Below are 18,728 nucleotides of genomic sequence, written 5' to 3'. Positions count from 1 at the left end.
AGGAAAGAATGGCCATATAAAAATGAACATAAACAGATATGTTTGAAGATGCTCCTAATTTTGACAGAAAGCTGGGGCTGGATCTGGTGTAGGAACGGTGCTGGAAGTCTCAGAAGCCAGCACCAGAAGCCAAGGTACTCAGTTGGAGGGCTTACTTACTGGTGCTTTGATAGAAGAACCAATCAGGTGATCTTGGAACTGTGCCGGCTCCCAGGAATACCAAGATTATGTCAAAGGCATAATCTGCCTGCCACCCCTCAAGGCCCAGTGCCCCCAGGGAGCAGAAATGTCTCTTTCAGGTAGGCGAAGGCTGATGTACCAGTTGGAAAGGGTAACTTTTTTTGGGGGGAAGGGCATGAGGTGACAGGGCTTCCAGAGCAAAAGCTGGTGAAGTTGACTTAGTTTCCTTAGGTGGGCAGAGAGGGGGTGGGGTCTTTGAGAATTTAGTAAAAAGGCCACTGCTTTGTAGAAACAGCCAAGAGCCAAGAAGATCATGTCTTATATATTTTTATCAACCTCAAATAGAACCTTGCAACACAGACTGAGGAGATTATAATAGGGGGAGGCCCAGGAGAAGGGTACCTGAGTAGGAGATCAGCCATCTCCAGTTTGAAATCCAACCCAAGACAGGAAAACAGGAGGAGGGCTGGCGGGAGGACATGGGTCACAGAATATCCCATCCCCATGAACTATGAGTAGAGGCAGCTGCTGGGCACTCTGCTGGCCCCCATAACCACATAAAGAACACTTAGGGGTCCCCTCACACCACTCTACCCTGGTGCCCAAGTACCAGCCAGATCTTTGCAAGTGCCAACGGAGAGTCTGGGTGTTAAGTTTAGGATACACTCAGAGGGACTTCTGTGCCTAAGAAGGGGTTTAAATGAACAATTCTTAGGCTTGAAGAATGTGGTTTTGTTGAAGGCAATGAAGACCAATCTGGAATGGAACCCCATCCTTCCATACAGAGACAGGCATTTGTGCCTCAAGTCAATAGAGTTTGACTGCTAGGAGTTTGGGGTACACAGCACCTAGTGAAAACTAGTGCTCTTTTGTGCTTCCATTAGATCTAGGGCTATTACTCTCTTTTCCAGCTAAAAAATCATCCCCAGAGCCATCAACAGCTTCTAGGGGCTTCTTGTAAGCTGGACAATGTAACCATGCTGTGCACGCTAGTGCTGCTCTGGGTTCTCCTGCGGTGACTTTGGGAGATTTTCACTATCCCAATTCCTCGCTTCCTTCCCTCTGTCATCTTCCATCCTATTTGAAGTTGGTAGTTCCTACTAATCCCCACCCCTGGCTCCAACCCATCCACCCTGGGGGTGTCTACACTTTAGCCAAATAGAGACAACACTGTGTGGTGTACTCTGATTACTTCTATCATTATAGGGAGAATGATGCTGGACCAAATAATCAGCCTGATCATCCAAATCTTAGAACGTAAATCAAGAGTCTGATTATTTTTGTTTTTTACCCAGAAAACTGTGGGCAGGTTTATCCTCCACCACTCGAATCCTCCGAGCTCCCGCTGGAATGACAGCAGCTTCGATATAACCTGTGGTGACAGATAATGAACAGGTGAAGCACACCTCCACACTCCATCAGAGGCCCATATAGAACCACGTGTCCCACCAAAATCCACCCTACCCCACGCCCACCCTCAGGGTGATTTTGGAGCCCACAGGCTGGTCTGACTCTGAGAGATCAACTCAACTAACAAGGAGCGTTCTTCTATGGTCAGAACCTCCTGGCTGCCCAAATTCCAGAGAGCACCATTTGTATACATTGAGAGTGAAGGGTGTCTTCCCCACCCCCATTCTTATGTTGAGGTCCCCAATCCCCAGTACCTCACAGTGTGACCTTATTTGGAAATTGGGTCTTTGCAGATATAACCCATTGAGATCCCACTGGAGTAGGGTGGGCACTTAATCTTATAAAAAGGGGAAAGCAGACAGAGACATGCACACACAACTCCGTGTAAGCATCAAGCAGAGATCCATCTGAAGGGATGATCCATCTACAAGTCAAGAAACACCAAAGGTTGCCAGCAAACCACCAGAAGCTAGGAGAGAGGCATGAAGCAGATTCTTCCTTACAGCATTCCAAAGGAAGCAGCCCTGCCTACAACTTGATCTTGTACTTGTAGCTTTCAGAGTCATGGGACAGTAATTGTCTGTTGCTTATGCCACTCAGTTTGTGGTACTTGGTGACAGCAGCCCTACCAGACTGAGACAGCCTAGAATCCTGTGTGAACAGCCACTCAGTTTGTGGTACTTGGTGACAGCAGCCCTACCAGACTGAGACAACCTAGAATCCTGTGTGAACAGCCTCTCCCTGGAGCACAGATGCTGAGTGCCCCTCACCATTTCATCTGTAGTTCCTTTGGGATTCGCTGTACTTAGGTTCCTTTGGGCTTTGCTATACTTTGAGCTGTCCCTAAATTCTTGGAATGCTAGCAGAAGCTAAGCTACTTGCCCAATGACAAAACCACTCCTAACATGTTGTTCACCATTTCCTGCTTCCACTGACCTCTGGGCATTTCTGCAACTCTCCCAGCACATCCTCTTGTCTATCTCCTTGAGTATTTCCAACTAAAATAGGAGGCCCTTAGAGGCATGGGGCCTTCCTCTGCCCATACTCTGACCCCACATGGCATGGATAATGAAGACAGTGGGTGGATAATGAAGATTCAGGGAGGGTATGACCTAGGCTGCCAGGCCGGAGGTCAGCAACTGGCTGCTGCCTGGTTAACTGTGTCTGTCAATGAATGAGGCCAGGACAATGGTGAGATTTTGAAATGCAGGCCAGTAATTGTTTTGTTTTGATTTTCATTTGGGTTTTAGACAAGGGTTATGTGTGTTTGCTTCAGCAATTTAGATGATGATCCCGAATTAGATTATGAATCCCTCTCCTGTGGTTCCTAAATGTGATCATCAGAGTCAGCAAGGGAGCTTTAAAAATGAGAGATTTCTGAGCCCAACTATGTAGAGATTATGGAAATATCTATTTTTGAGGGGTTGGTTTATTTCCTCATTTTCTCACAGTAAAACTAACTTTATTTTTATTATAAAAATAGTACATGATAATTCAAACCACAGAAGGGAAAGAACTGAAATCAACCAGTAACATGTTGTACTATAGAAAATAACCTCCCAAAAAGTAATATTTTGGTGACTAGCCTTTTTAGCATCTATTAATGCATATAAAAATACATGTATCATTTTACATGAATAGGATATTGTATGGAGTTTTAAAAGATCAGGGACAACTTTAAAATAGAGTTTTGCTAAGCAATGTGTGCCCAAGTACAAAATTCAAGTTACAAAATGTTATTGTAGAACGTATATTTCTCTAAAAAGATGTATTCTGTACTTAGCTATCTTTCTAACACTCTTATTATTTATAAAACTTTGTATATTTTGGCTGGGTTCCTGTAAAGCTAATTGAAACATCTGCTCATATGATAGTTTTTTTCCTTCCTTTCTAATCATTGTGACTTTACTTTCTTTTCTTTTTACCATTCTGGTTGGAAATTGCAAAGCCATGTTGTATGCAACATGAAATTGTGGCATCCTTGCCTTATTCATGATGTTCACAGGAATGACTCCAAAGTTTTCCCACTGAAAATGATGTCTTCTCTGATAACGTGACAGATATCAATGATCAGATTAAGGAAGTTGTCTTTTTTCCTACTTAAGAGCTTTTGTTACAAAGAGATACTGAAGTTAGTGAAGTGCTTTTTTGCATCTACTGATAATCATCATATTGTTTCTTTTCCCCCAATCTGAAGACCTTAGGGTAGCTGAACTGTAATCACACTAGGCATGACTAACATGGCACATGGGTCAGTATATTAGTTCTGTCTTTCCTTCACCAATACATTTTAGTTAATTGTTATTTCTTTTTTTATCCTGATGTTTTTATGTAAACCTTTAATTATATTTAGATTTCTACTGTGTAGTTTGTCAGCTGGTAAGTGAAATATTTTAATCCCTGGATATTAAAAGATGAGGAAAAATTACACTGTGCTCCACTTTCTTACATCCTCCTTTCAACTTTTATTATATGAATCCCACACTGTATTTATTTATGACATTTATCCTTTGCTAAGGTAATTCCTGCAATTGTTTTAATCTTAGACCTAAAAATTAATTTAATGTTCATTATGTGTCCCTCTGCCAGTTTCTTTGATAAATTCATACTTGCCTCAAGTTTGTGCTCTTTGAGATGGGCTTGTAGGAATTATATTTTTTGAAGTGTAATATAGTAAAAAAATACTGTTTGTTGTTCTTATACTTGAATGTCAGTTTGACAGGTATAAAATTCTTGGCTCATACTTTCTTTCTCTGAGCCCATTGTTATGAGTTGCTCCATTGAATGTCAGTGAGGAGAAGACAGGCCAATCTGATGTTTTTATCAGGTGACCTAAAATTTGGACTGAATGCTTAAAAGAGTCCTATCTTTAAAATCTATTAACTATTAAGCTAGTCTTAGTTTAGCATAATTTTTTCCTGGGACATAAGGCTATACTATTATTATACTTAAATATATATTTTTCTGATCTATTTGTTTGCTTTCTTTTTGGGGGACACCGAATTATGCTTGATTTTAGTTTTCTTCCATTATATTCATTTGGTCTCTTCCCCTTTTGATTCTTTGTTCATTTCCATTTTGCTCTGCTCATTTTCTTCAGTCCTGTTCTCTATGCTTTTTGTGTTATCAGTGATGTCACTTCCTTTTGCTTCCATATGAACTTGGTTTCTGTGATGGATCAATGTTCTTCCTTGATACCTTTCCTTAGCTCTGCCATATCATGTTTCATCTCCCTCTGTTGCTCCATTGTATCTTCACTGAGGTCTTGTATCTTAGTTATGAGTTCTTGTTTTTTTGAGGCTATTGTTTAATCAGTTTTTGGAATTTATGGAAGTAATATTTGGTCACAATTTTCATCTTCTCCCTGGCAATATTTTGCTGGTGGTATTTTCTTTTCATTCACTTGTTCTTCTGTCTTTTATCCCTTTACTATTGCAGTGATAGATCTTGTTCTGATTTTTTTTTGTTCTGATTTTCTAAGTTTATTACTAATTTTTATGTGACAAAGTTCTAATTGTATCAGCTGCTTGCAGTAGGCTCGTGCAAGAGGGAAGAACAGGATAGTGTCATGGGCTAGCAGGACTTTTAATTGTTAGGACATGGGTTTATGTGTATCAGTGAATTTTTATTTTTGTAAAGCTTTATGCATTTTAAATTGATACAAATACAATGTATATTTTCTCTTAAGAATTTTATAATATAGGGAAATCTCATGTCTTCCTAATCCCTCTTCCTTCCTTGTGGGAACTTCCACTATCAATCTGATGTATATTCATTCAGATATACACATATATCTCTGAAAATCAAAAATATTTATATTCATCTATATTTTACATAAACATTAAGAATAACATTATGACTATTGTATTATATTATACTTTTTAACATGATATATCTTGGAGATCAATCCATGTGAGTGTGTATAGCCCTACTTAATTTTTCATTTAAATTTTGGCTTACATAATTACTCCCCTACTGATGTACGTTGAGGTTGTTTCAAATTATTCACTATTAGAAACAAGGCTATCTTGTTTATGAATACACACACAAAACTCCTAACAAAATAGCAGCAACTGAGTCCAGCAACATATTGAAAGGATTATATACCATGATCAAATAAGATTTATCCCAGGAATTCAAGGTTCAACATGTAAAAATGAGTTAATATAATCTATATAAAAAACAATAACTACAAGATCATTTTAATAGATTCAGAGAAAGTATCTGACAAAATTTAATACTCCTTCATGATAAAAACACTCAACAAATTAATGTAAGGGAACTTCCTCAACCTGATAAACAGCACTTATAAAAAACCCACAGCTAACATAAGACTTCATGATGAAATATTTTAATGTTTAGGTTTGTACTGGAAATTCTCTCCATGTTGATTGGGCAAGAAAGATTTTTAAAAGGCATCCAAATTAGTAAGGAAGAAGTAAAAACATCTCTATTTGCAGATGTCAAGATCTTATATATAGAGAAATCCTAAGGAATACACTAAAAGCTATTAAAATTGGTTTAGTAAGGTTGCAAGATATGAGATCAATATACAAAAACCAACTGCATTTCTAGGCACTAGGGTTGAACAGTTCAAAATGAAATTAAGAAAACAATTTGAATTAAATAGCATAAAAAATACTTAAGAATTACCTTCACAAAAGATGTCCAAGATTTCTACACCAAAAACTACAAAACACTGTTGAAAGATATTAAAGAAGATCTAAATAAATGGAAAGACATTCCATGTTCATGGAGAAGAATATTTAATGCTAAAGTGGGACTACTTCACAAACTGATTTACAGCTTCAACACGGTCTATATAAAAGTTCCAGCTTTTTGTTTCTGTTTTTTGCCAAAAATGAGAAGCTGATCCTGAAATTTATATGGAAATTCAAGGAACTCAGAATAGACCAAACAATATTTAAAAAGAACAAAATTGGAGAACTGATGCTTACTCATTAAGTTTTCTAGTCAGCTATAGTAATGAGGACAATGTGGCATTTGGCATAAAGACAGGTTTTTTAAAAAAAGATTTTATTTATTTGAGAGAGAGAGAGAGTGTGTGAGGGGAAGAGCAGAGAGAGAGAGGGACAAGCAGACTCTACATTAAGCAGGGCTCAATCTCATGACCCTGAGATCATGACCTGAGTGGAAATCAAGAATTGGGTGCTCAACTGACGAAACCATCCACGCACCCCAAGACAGACATGTTTATTAATGGAATATAACTGAGAATCTAGAAATAAACCCCTTATTGACTTTTTAAAAGCAAAGGTACCAAGAATATTAAATGAAGAAAGAATAGTCTTTTCAACAGTGTTGGGATAATTGGATATCCACATACATGGATAGGTGGACTCTTCTCTCAAACCATACAGCAAACCTATCCTAAAATGGATCATAAACCTAAATCTAAGACTTAAAACTATGAAAATCTTAGAAGAAAATATAAGAGTAAACTTTTTATGACCTTGGATTAGGCAATCGTTTCTTACATATGACAGCAAAAGCACAAGCAACAAAAGGGGGGTAAAAGTAGAATATATCAAAATTTAAAACTTTGTGCTTCCAAGGACACCATCAAGAAAGCAGAAAGCAAACTCACACACTGGAAGAAAACATTTGCAAGTCATTCTGATAAAGAAACCATCTAGGATATATAAAGAAAGCTTACAATTCAGTAATAAAGTGACAAATAATCCAATTTAAAAATGGGCAAAGGATTTTAATAGACATTTATTCAAAGAAGATGGATGAATAGCCAGTGGGCACATGAAAAGATGCTCAAAATCATTAGTCATTAGGGAAATGCAAAACAGAACCACCATCAGATATTACTTCACACCTAGTGGGATGCCTATAACCAAAACAATAGACAAGAAGTCCTATAGAGAATGTGGAGCAAATGGAACCCTCATTCATTGCTAGCAGGAATGTAAAATGGTACAGGTACTTTGGAGAAGAGTTTGGCAGTGTCCCCTAAAATTAAATAGAATGACCATATGATCTACCAATTCCGTTCCTAGGTATATAGCCAAGAAGAATGAAAACACATGTCCACACAAAAACTTACATACAAATGTTCACATCAGCATTATCCATAATACCTAAAAAAAAAAAATAAAAAGGTGGAAACAACTCAAATACCCATCAAGTGATGAATGTATTTTTAAAACATGTGGTAGAACCACACAATGAAATATTATTCAGCAATAAAAAGAATGAAGCCACTGATACATGCCACAATATGGACAAACCGTGACATATTATGTGAAGTTAAAGAAGCCGGTCACAAAGGAACCACATATAGTGTTTGCTGTTTATATGAAATGTTCAGAACAGAGAAACAGACAGAGAGAGTAGTTGCTGAGGGCCAGGGTAGGAGGGAGATGGGGAATGACTGCTGACTGTGGGGTTTCTTTTTAGGATGACTGGTGATGCTTGCACAACTTTGTGCATGTGCGACATACCCATGTTATTGCACATTTTAAATGGGCGAATTTTATGGTGTGTGGATTATATTTCAAGAGAAGTGCTTTAAAAAAAAGAAAGAATACTCCAGCAAACAGTGCCACGTTCTACCTGATCCGCTGTGAGAATTGCTGGGTCAAATATACATGAGTTTAAATGTTACTTGTATAGCTTAACTGCCCTCCATACAACTTGACTAATATATGTCATCCCACACTCTATGAGGTTGTCTGTTTATTCAGACTTCTAAGTACTTGAAATCATCCATCTTCTTAACATTTGCTAATCCAATAGGTGAAAAAAAATTATATGGGAGATTTAATTTGCATTTCTCTCAGTGTGGGTTGGCATTTTATTACATATTGATTGGCCATTTGCACTTCCTTTTCAGTTAACTGCCTTGTTGATAAGCACTGCCCATTTTTCTACTGGCTTTTTATTTTTATTTAATTGATCAGGAATTTTAAAAGTATATCTTAGTACCTATCAACATATATTTATCAACTCAAACTCTACTTACTCAACTTATTGCAAACATTTTTTTTGTCTGTTACTTATCATTTCTTTATGATGCCCTTTATTACATGTTTTTAATTTGAGAGTCATACTTTTGAGATTTTTTTCTTTTCTGATGGCTTCTTCTCATTCTGTACTAGATTTTTTATTTTATTTTATTTATTTGACACAGAGAGAGAGCATAAGGAGGGGTAGGTAGCAGCAGAGAGAGAGGGAGAGGGAGAAGCAGTCTCCCGCTGAGCTGGGAGCTGGATGTGTGGCTTGATCCCAGGAACTCGAGATCCTGACCCTAGCTGAAGGCAGACACTTAACAAATTGAGCCACTCAGGCACCCCACATTCTGTACTAGTTTTATGAATACAGTAGCATCTCAAATTTTTTTGAGAATACTTGGTAGAGATTTTTCACTTCTATTACTTGAGTGATCTTATTTTTCCCATGGGTCCTCCTTTCAGCTTTCCTTGGTCTTTCCCATTTGTGTTGCAAGCTCTTTTAGGAAGGATGCTATAAATGGGTTGTCTCTGTGAATATAGGCAGGACTGGCTGACCATCAGGACTGGCTTTCAGCTGGGGGGCAGTGAGCCCAACCAGCTGGTTGGGTGCTAACCACAGAAACAGCAAAATGTTTTCTGCAGGTTCTATGTCATGATGCTGGCCACCAAATATCTCCAGGTGTCTGTCCAGAAAAGACAGGGATGTACTTCCACGCCCTCTTAAAACCTTGTGACCATGGGACATACTTTGATCCTTAAAATGGATCATGGACATACTTTGATCCTTAAAATGTGAGTGAAAGTGATGTGCACATAGGAGCTTGAAGAACATCAGGGCCTGATTTACTGTCTTCCCTTTTTCCAGCCGAGGTGCTTGTTACAGCTTCTGAACAATGAAATCTGTCAACCCCGGTCCATAAGAGGCTCAAATATGCAGACCCTCCTACCACCCATGTTGGACATGCAGCAGGAACAAGAAATAAACTTTTGTGTTAAGCCATTGAGATTTGGGAGGCTTTTGATTTGTGTCTTGTTTGTTTATTGCAGCAAATCCAAGTCTATTATTCGGGTTCTATGCATGAGATGTCCTTGTTCCACTTAAACTTCTTAATAAGTTTCTTTTCTTTTCTTTTCTTTTCTTTTCTTTTCTTTTCTTTTTCTTTTCTTTTCTTTTTTCTTTCCTTTTCTTTTCTTTTTTTCTTTTCTTTTCTCTTTTCTTTTCTTCTTTTCTTTTCTTTTCTTTTCTTTTTTTGTTTTTTTTTTTTTTGTTTTTGTTTTTGTTTTTTTTTATCATTTAATATATTTTTTTTTTATTGGTGTTCAATTTACTAACATACAGAATAATACCCAGTGCCCGTCACCCATTCACTCCCACCCCCCGCCCTCCTCCCCTTCTACCACCCCTAGTTCGTTTCCCAGAGTTAGCAGTCTTTACGTTCTGTCTCCCTTTCTGATATTTCCCACACATTTCTTCTCCCTTCCCTTATATTCCCTTTCACTATTATTTATATTCCCCAAATGAATGAGAACATATAATGTTTGTCCTTCTCCGACTGACTTACTTCACTCAGCATAATACCCTCCAGTTCCATCCACGTTGAAGCAAATGGTGGGTATTTGTCATTTCTAATAGCTGAGTAATATTCCATTGTATACATAAACCACATCTTCTTTATCCATTCATCTTTCGTTGGACACCGAGGCTCCTTCCACAGTTTGGCTATAGTGGCCATTGCTGCTAGAAACATCGGGGTGCAGGTGTCCCGGCGTTTCATTGCATTTGTATCTTTGGGGTAAATCCCCAACAGTGCAATTGCTGGGTCATAGGGCAGGTATATTTTTAACTGTTTGAGGAACCTCCACACAGTTTTCCAGAGTGGCTGCACCAGTTCACATTCCCACCAACAGTGTAAGAGGGTTCCCTTTTCTCCGCATCCTCTCCAACATTTGTTGTTTCCTGCCTTGTTAATGTTCCCCATTCTCACTGGTGTGAGGTGGTATCTCATTGTAGTTTTGATTTGTATTTCCCTGATGGCAAGTGATGCAGAGCATTTTCTCATATGCATGTTGGCCATGTCTATGTCTTCCTCTGTGAGATTTCTGTTCATGTCTTTTGCCCATTTCATGATTGGATTGTTTGTTTCTTTGGTGTTGAGTTTAATAAGTTCTTTATAGATCTTGGAAACTAGCCCTTTATCTGATATGTCATTTGCAAATATCTTCTCCCATTCTGTAGGTTGTCTTTGAGTTTTGTTGACTGTATCCTTTGCTGTGCAAAAGCTTCTTATCTTGATGAAGTCCCAATAGTTCATTTTTGCTTTTGTTTCTTTTGCCTTCGTGGATGTATCTTGCAAGAAGTTACTATGGCCGAGTTCAAAAAGGGTGTTGCCTGTGTTCTTCTCTAGGATTTTGATGGAATCTTGTCTCACATTTAGATCTTTCATCCATTTTGAGTTTATCTTTGTGTATGGTGCAAGAGAGTGGTCTAGTTTCATTCTTCTGCATGTGGATGTCCAATTTTCCCAGCACCATTTATTGAAGAGACTGTCTTTCTTCCAATGGATAGTCTTTCCTCCTTTATCGAATATTAGTTGCCCATAAAGTTCAGGGTCCACTTCTGGATTCTCTATTCTGTTCCACTGATCTATGTGTCTGTTTTTGTGCCAGTACCACACTGTCTTGATGACCACAGCTTTGTAGTACAACCTGAAATCTGGCATTGTGATGCCCCCAGATATGGTTTTCTTTTTTAAAATTCCCCTGGCTATTCGGGGTCTTTTCTGATTCCACACAAATCTTAAAATAATTTGTTCTAACTCTCTGAAGAAAGTCCATGGTATTTTGATAGGGATTGCATTAAACGTGTATATTGCCCTGGGTAACATTGACATTTTCACAATGTTAATTCTGCCAATCCATGAGCATGGAATATTTTTCCATCTCTTTGTGTCTTCCTCAATTTCTTTCAGAAGTGTTCTATAGTTTTGAGGGTATAGATCCTTTACATCTTTGGTGAGGTTTATTCCTAGGTATCTTATGCTTTTGGGTGCAATTGTAAATGGGATTGACTCCTTAATTTCTCTTTCTTCAGTCTCATTGTTAGTGTATAGAAATGCCACTGACTTCTGGGCATTGATTTTGTATCCTGCCACGCTACCGAATTGCTGTATAAGTTCTAGCAATCTTGGGGTGGAGACTTTTGGGTTTTCTATGTAGAGTATCATGTCATCGGCGAAGAGAGAGAGTTTGACTTCTTCTTTGCCAATTTGAATGCCTTTAATGTCTTTTTGTTGTCTGATTGCTGAGGCTAGGACTTCCAGTACTATGTTGAATAGCAGTGGTGAGAGTGGACATCCCTGTCTTGTTCCTGATCTTAGGGGAAAGGCTCCCAGTGCTTCCCCATTGAGAATGATATTTGCTGTGGGCTTTTCATAGATGGCTTTTAAGATGTCGAGGAATGTTCCCTCTATCCCTACACTCTGAAGAGTTTTGATCAGGAATGGATGCTGTATTTTGTCAAATGCTTTCTCTGCATCCAATGAGAGGATCATATGGTTCTTGGTTTTTCTCTTGCTGATATGATGAATCACATTGATTGTTTTACGGGTGTTGAACCAGCCTTGTGTCCCAGGGATAAATCCTACTTGGTCATGGTGAATAATTTTCTTAATGTACTGTTGGATCCTATTGGCCAGTATCTTGTTGAGAATTTTTGCATCCATGTTCATCAGGGATATTGGTCTGTAATTCTCCTTTTTGGCGAGGTCTTTGTCTGGCTTTGGAATTAAGGTGATGCTGGCTTCATAGAACGAATTTGGAAGTACTCCATCTCTTTCTATCTTTCCAAACAGCTTTAGGAGAATAGGTATGATTTCTTCTTTAAACGTTTGATAAAATTCTCCTGGGAAGCCATCTGGCCCTGGACTCTTGTGTCTTGGGAGGTTTTTGATGACTGCTTCAATTTCCTCCCTGGTTATTGGCCTGTTCAGGTTTTCTATTTCTTCCTGTTCCAGTTTTGGTAGTTTGTGGCTTTCCAGGAATGCGTCCATTTCTTCTAGATTGCCTAATTTATTGGCGTATAGCTGTTCATAATATGTTTTTAAAATCGTTTGTATTTCCTTGGTGTTGGTAGTGATCTCTCCTTTCTCATTCATGATTTTATTAATTTGAGTCTTCTCTCTCTTCTTTTTAATAAGGCTGGCTAATGGTTTATCTATCTTATTAATTCTTTCAAAGAACCAACTCCTGGTTCTGTTGATCTGTTCCACAGTTCTTCTGGTCTCGATTTCGTTGAGTTCTGCTCGAATCTTTATTAACTCCCTTCTTCTCTTGGGTGTAGGATCTATTTGCTGTTTTTTCTCTAGCTCCTTTATGTGTAAGGTTAGCTTTTGTATTTGAGTTCTTTCCAGTTTTTGAATGGATGCTTGTATTGCGATGTATTTCCCCCTTAGGACTGCTTTTGCTGCATCCCAAAGATTTTGAACAGTTGTATCTTCATTCTCATTAGTTTCCATGAATCTTTTTAATTCTTCCTTAATTTCCTGGTTGACCCTTTTATCTTTTAGCAGGATGGTCCTTAACCTCCATGTGTTTGAGGTCCTTCCAAACTTCTTGTTGTGATTTAGTTCTAATTTCAAGGCATTATGGTCCGAGAATATGCAGGGGACAATCCCAATCTTTTGGTATCGGTTCAGACCCGATTTGTGACCCAATATGTGGTCTATTCTGGAGAAAGTTCCATGTGCGCTTGAGAAGAATGTGTATTCAGTTGAGTTTGGATGTAAAGTTCTGTAGATATCTGTGAAATCCATCTGGTCCAGTGTATCATTTAAAGCTCTCGTTTCTTTGGAGATGTTTTGCTTAGAAGACCTATCGAGTATAGAAAGAGCTAGATTGAAGTCACCAAGTATAAGTGTATTATTATCTAAGTATTTCTTCACTTTGCTTAATAATTGATTTATATATTTGGCAGCTCCCACATTCGGAGCATATATATTGAGGATTGTTAAGTCCTCTTGTTGAATAGATCCTTTAAGTATGATATAGTGTCCCTCTTCATCTCTCACTACAGTCTTTGGGGTAAATTTTAGTTTATCTGATATAAGGATGGCTACCCCTGCTTTCTTTTGAGGACCATTCGAATGGTAAATGGTTCTCCAACCTTTTATTTTCAGGCTGTAGGTGTCCTTCTGTCTAAAATGAGTCTCTTGTAGACAGCAAATAGATGGGTCCTGCTTTTTTATCCAGTCTGAAACCCTGCGCCTTTTGATGGGGTCATTAAGCCCGTTCACATTCAGAGTTACTATTGAGAGATATGAGTTTAGTGTCATCATGATATCTATTCAGTCTTTGTTTTTGTGGACTGTTCCACTGAACTTCTTCTTAAAGGGGAATTTTAAGAGGCCCCCTTAAAATTTCTTGCAGAGCTGGTTTGGAGGTCACATATTCTTTTAGTTGCTGCCTGTCTTGGAAGCTCTTTATCTCTCCTTCCATTTTGAATGAGAGCCTTGCTGGATAAAGTATTCTTGGCTGCATGTTCTTCTCATTTAGGACCCTGAATATATCCTGCCAGCCCTTTCTGGCCTGCCAGGTCTCTGTGGAGAGGTCTGCTGTTACCCTAATACTCCTCCCCATAAAAGTCAGGGATTTCTTGTCTCTTGCTGCTTTAAGGATCTTCTCCTTATCTTTGGAATTTGCAAGCTTCACAATTAAATGTCGAGGTGTTGAACGGTTTTTATTGATTTTAGGGGGGGATCTCTCTATTTCCTGGATCTGAATGCCTGTTTCCCTTCCCAGATTAGGAAAGTTTTCAGCTAGAATTTGTTCAAATACATATTCTGGCCCTCTGTCCCTTTCGGCGCCCTCGGGAACCCCAATTAAACGTAGGTTTTTCTTCCTCAGGCTGTCGTTTATTTCCCTTAATCTATCTTCATGGTCTTTTAATTGTTTGTCTCTTTTTTCCTCAGTTTCTCTCTTTGCTATCAACTTGTCTTCTAGGTCACTCACTCGTTCTTCCACCTCGTTAACCCTCGTCGTTAGGACTTCTAGTTTGGATTGCATCTCATTCAATTGATTTTTAATTTCTGCCTGATTAGCTCTAAATTCTGCAGTCATGAAGTCTCTTGAGTCCTTTATACTTTTTTCTAGAGCCACCAGTAGCTGTATAATAGTGCTTCTGAATTGGCTTTCTGACATTGAATTGTAATCCAGATTTTGTAACTCTGTGGGAGAGAGGACTGTTTCTGATTCTTTCTTTTGAGGTGAGGTTTTCCTTCTAGTCATTTTGCTCAGTGCAGAGTGGCCAAAAGCAAGTTGTATTGGGAAAAAGAGAAAAAGAGAGGAGAGAAAGAAGGAAAGAAAAGAGAAAGAGAAAAAAAAAGAAAAAAAAAGGGAAGAAAAAGAAAAAAAAAATGAGAAAAAAAAAAAAAAAGAAAAAGAGAAAGAAAAAGAAAGGAGAAAAAAAGGGGGTGGGGGAAGGAAACAAATCAAAAAGCAAAACAAAACAAAAACAAAAACAAAAACAAAAACAAACAAACAAAAAAAGAACCACCGGGGAGTATCTTCTGATTCTGTGTACTTTAAGTCCCTTGGCTTCTCCTGGAAGTTGTCCGTCTAGCTGGTGTTCTGGGGGAGGGGCCTGTTGTGCTGATTTTCAGGTGTTAGCAGTTGGGGGAGCTGCTGTGCCCCCGCCTGGTGCAGGACTCAGTGGGGGTTGTTTACCCCGTGAGGCCGCAGGAGGAACAGCCCCAGTGGCGGGGCCAGCTCTGGAAACCTGGATTCAGCTCCGGCAGGAACTCCGTCTGCAGGGCCTGGAGGCTCCGGGGCGGGGCCGCTGATCTGCTCAGCTGGGGCAGGAGCGTCCTCGCTGTCCTGGGCCCTCCCGGCCTCTGCCTGTCCCGGGGGAGGCCGGATCCTGGGCTGTGTCCCGGCGCCCTGTGCTCCGGAGCCTGCGCTGGTGGATTCGCGCTCCCGGGCCGCGCAGCCCCCTCCGCGGAGCCGCCGCCCGAGCCCCTCCGAGCTGCTCCTGGAACCGCGCAGCCCCCTCCGCACGGAGCCTCTTCCTCTGCCCGAGCCCCTCCGAGCTGCTCCCGGGGCCGCGCAGCCCCCTCCGCGGAGCCGCCGCCCGAGCCCCTTCAGCTGCTCCGGGTCCCGCCGGGTCCCGCCGTGCGCGCTGCAGCCCTTAGGGAGCTCGGCGCACTCTCCTGGGTGCGCAGTTGCTGTTACTGTCCCCGGGAGCCCGAGGGCATCCCCGCCCTCCTGGGTCCTGCTCCAACTCCCTGCGAGCCCCTTTCCGCCCGGGAAGGTCGGTGCAGCTCCTGCGTCTCCGGGACGGGGCTCTCCTGTCCTGGGGACACTCGCCCCGGCCTCAGCCCGGCTCCTCGCGGGGCCCCTCCCCCTTGGAGGCCTTTGTTTCTTTATTTCTTTTTCCCGTCCTCCTACCTTGATAGAAGCGCGAACTCTTCTCACTGTAGCATTCCAGCTGGTCTCTCTTTAAATCTCAGGCCGAATTCATAGATTTTCAGGATAATTTGAAGGTTTTCTAGGTGGTTTGGTGGAGACAGGTGATTTGAAGACCCTACTCTTCCGCCATCTTGCTCCTCCCCCCTTTTCTTTTTTTTAAAGTAGGTTCCATGCCCAGTGTGGAGTCCAATGTGGGGCTCAAACTCACAACTCAAGACCTGAGCTGAGATCAAGAGTGGGACACTCAACCGAATGAGCCACCCAGGCACCTCTTAATAAGTTCCTTTTCATCGTTGTTAAGGTGAGCCTGGGAAGAGTGGAAACACTTATTCTTCAGCCAGCCATCTTGGATGGAAAGTTAAGCAGTGTCTGTCAGTCTTGACAGCAAATACCTGGGTGTTGTTACCATAGATTCAGCTCCAGAAGTTTCACACATACATGTTCTACTTAATGCTTAGGGGGGATTCACAGATATAAATACAGTTTGGTCTGAGGGCAGTGGTTATCTTACTTCTGTGCCCTGATCCTGATTCCCAGGCAGGGTAACTTTAACCAGATGGGGTATGGTCCTCCAGGGTGATTCCTTCCAGACACTTCCCACAGGGGATGGCATCACTGGCCTGCCCGGAGAGACTGCACACGGTCCCTGCACTGTCCAGTCCTCACAGGGGGAGGCAGGGGGCTCGTGATTGAAAACAGTTTTTTGCTCTAGCAAGGCTTTTCTACTTAAAAAGTCTGGCCACCAAAACAAAACAAAACAAACATAACATAACAAAACAAAACAATAGAACACATCTTTTAGGATTATAGCATTCGGCTTTGTACCACAAATTTTTCTTAGAGAAATTCCTTCCTTCTGGGGGAGTCTGAAGAATTACTGGATTCTAGGCATACAAGACAGTAAAGTGTCAACAACGGAGACAAAATTGTTCAGGGTCACTGGAATGGGAATCTTTTCTGGGGAGGAATCTCCATTTCAACCACACAACTGACCTGGGAACAGGATCTGCTTGGGGAGTTGAATTCTTCTCGGAAAGAAGCTGCTGTTACATGGAATCTTCCTATTTTGTGACTAATAAATCTTGGTGTTAGCATGATGAGGCTGCTAGGATTAGAGGCAATGGATGCCATCTGCCAAGATCCAGATTTGTTCATTTACCACATTCCACAGCAAGGTAGTATGTTTATGACCAATGCATGGTCACCACACCTATGTTTAAACTTAACTTTGGCAAAAAAAGTAACACTGAAAAGGACCCTGTCTTCTCTCCTCTCTCAAGTATGCTGGGGGCAGAGCAGATAAGCAGTGAAGAGCTCAGGGTATACACACAATCAGGGGAGGCTCACCCTCAAGTGACCTCTGAGTAATAGGCCAGGGGAGTCACTGCCCACACGTGGGTTCTGCTAACTTTTCTAAGATATGCAGAAAACTAATGAAAGAGATAATCCCTGGGAAAAAAAGGCAGGTGTTCTGTTCATAAACCAAGGAAATCACCTCTACTTCACTGTCCTCTTTCTGATGGCTTCCTCCTTTGACCCACAGCTCAAAGCCCATACTGAGGTTGGTGTAAAGAGTGACCAGGAATGGCAAGAGGCCCATCACCAAGTCCCAAAGTACCTTGTCATCCCTCATACCAGACGGTCCCTTATGCAGATGCCAGATACCATATATTGACTGGGCATGAAAAATCACTAAAGGGGGATGGATGTACTCTAAGAATTCACAAGATAACATCACATTTTAGGTAGGGTAGGTAAGACTTTATCTTTGGAATAATTTTCCATTCCAGTCTCTGCCATCAAGCAAGAGAAATCCAGTTAGAGGGACATGATTTTAGTTCCATGATGAAGCCATGGATAAAATTCAGTGCCTTTGCCATCCTTCTAGGAGAACGTGTCATTTTTGCTCTAAGGATGAGTTGTTCAAAGGGACATCAAGGTGATGTTGACCTGAAATCTATCTCAAATCTTCTGAATAGTTAATATGACTGGGCTATGAACCCATTCCCCTGCAAAATAATTTTTGTCTGAATTCCCCAAGTACTTTAGATGATGATGTGGCCACACCTTTCCCTTGTTTTTTTAGTAATGTTAACTTTCTTTGGAAGGAAACAATTGTGTTGGGTAGGTACCATGATGGAATACAGGTAAAACTCTGGCGAGGTGGCCTAGAACTCTTTCACGAGTCTGTATCAAACATGTGAAAGAAACAACAGGTTTTTTTTTGGGGGGGGGGGGTGAGGGGTAATTGTTTTACAGAATGCTTGGAGAAGCTTTTGTGTAAGTTTATAGTTTTCTCTCTCTCTCCTTTTTTTTTTTTTTTTTTAAATAAAGCTGTTTATGAGAATACTACTGTCTTTATGTTTATCCCTAAGGGTTGTTCTGGGTCTAACTGGAAAGACATGTTTGGAAAGCCTGTGGGGTCATACTAATACCCTTGTCCAGTTCCAATGATGTGAGAGCAGTGTAGGTGGGCCAAAGCAAGGCCGTGACCTGATCTCCAGTATGAAGACCAGGAGGCTCTTATTCCCTGCCCTTTGGGAAGTCCAACTCTGTGACTTCCCTATGGAAGATAGTGCCCCCTGTGGCTAATTCTCTGGTGTGTCTTAGCATTTTCTGCCAAAGTGCCAGGTGTGACTGAGGAAAATGAAGATGTATCCCTGGCACATTGATACATGTTTCTGGTCTCCAATC

At 40.5% G+C, this 18,728-nt stretch overlaps 1 protein-coding gene across 1 annotated transcript in view; it reads right to left on the bottom strand.

Moving 5' to 3' along the window:
* The window catches only part of ADAMTS17 (ADAM metallopeptidase with thrombospondin type 1 motif 17), a 338,281-nt gene that overhangs the window by 79,489 nt on the left and 240,064 nt on the right, over positions 1-18,728 (bottom strand). Inside the window, exon 16 of the mRNA XM_038532673.1 lies at positions 1,472-1,552. Coding sequence (XP_038388601.1) covers positions 1,472-1,552 — 81 coding nt within the window. The remainder of the gene's footprint in view (positions 1-1,471; positions 1,553-18,728) is intronic.

This window comes from Canis lupus, chromosome 3, assembly GCF_011100685.1.
Source record: "Canis lupus familiaris isolate Mischka breed German Shepherd chromosome 3, alternate assembly UU_Cfam_GSD_1.0, whole genome shotgun sequence".
In the NCBI taxonomy this organism is placed as follows: domain Eukaryota; kingdom Metazoa; phylum Chordata; class Mammalia; order Carnivora; family Canidae; genus Canis; species Canis lupus.
The sequence above is the reverse complement of the archived record's forward strand: the minus strand, read 5'-3'. Positions and strand labels throughout refer to the sequence as shown.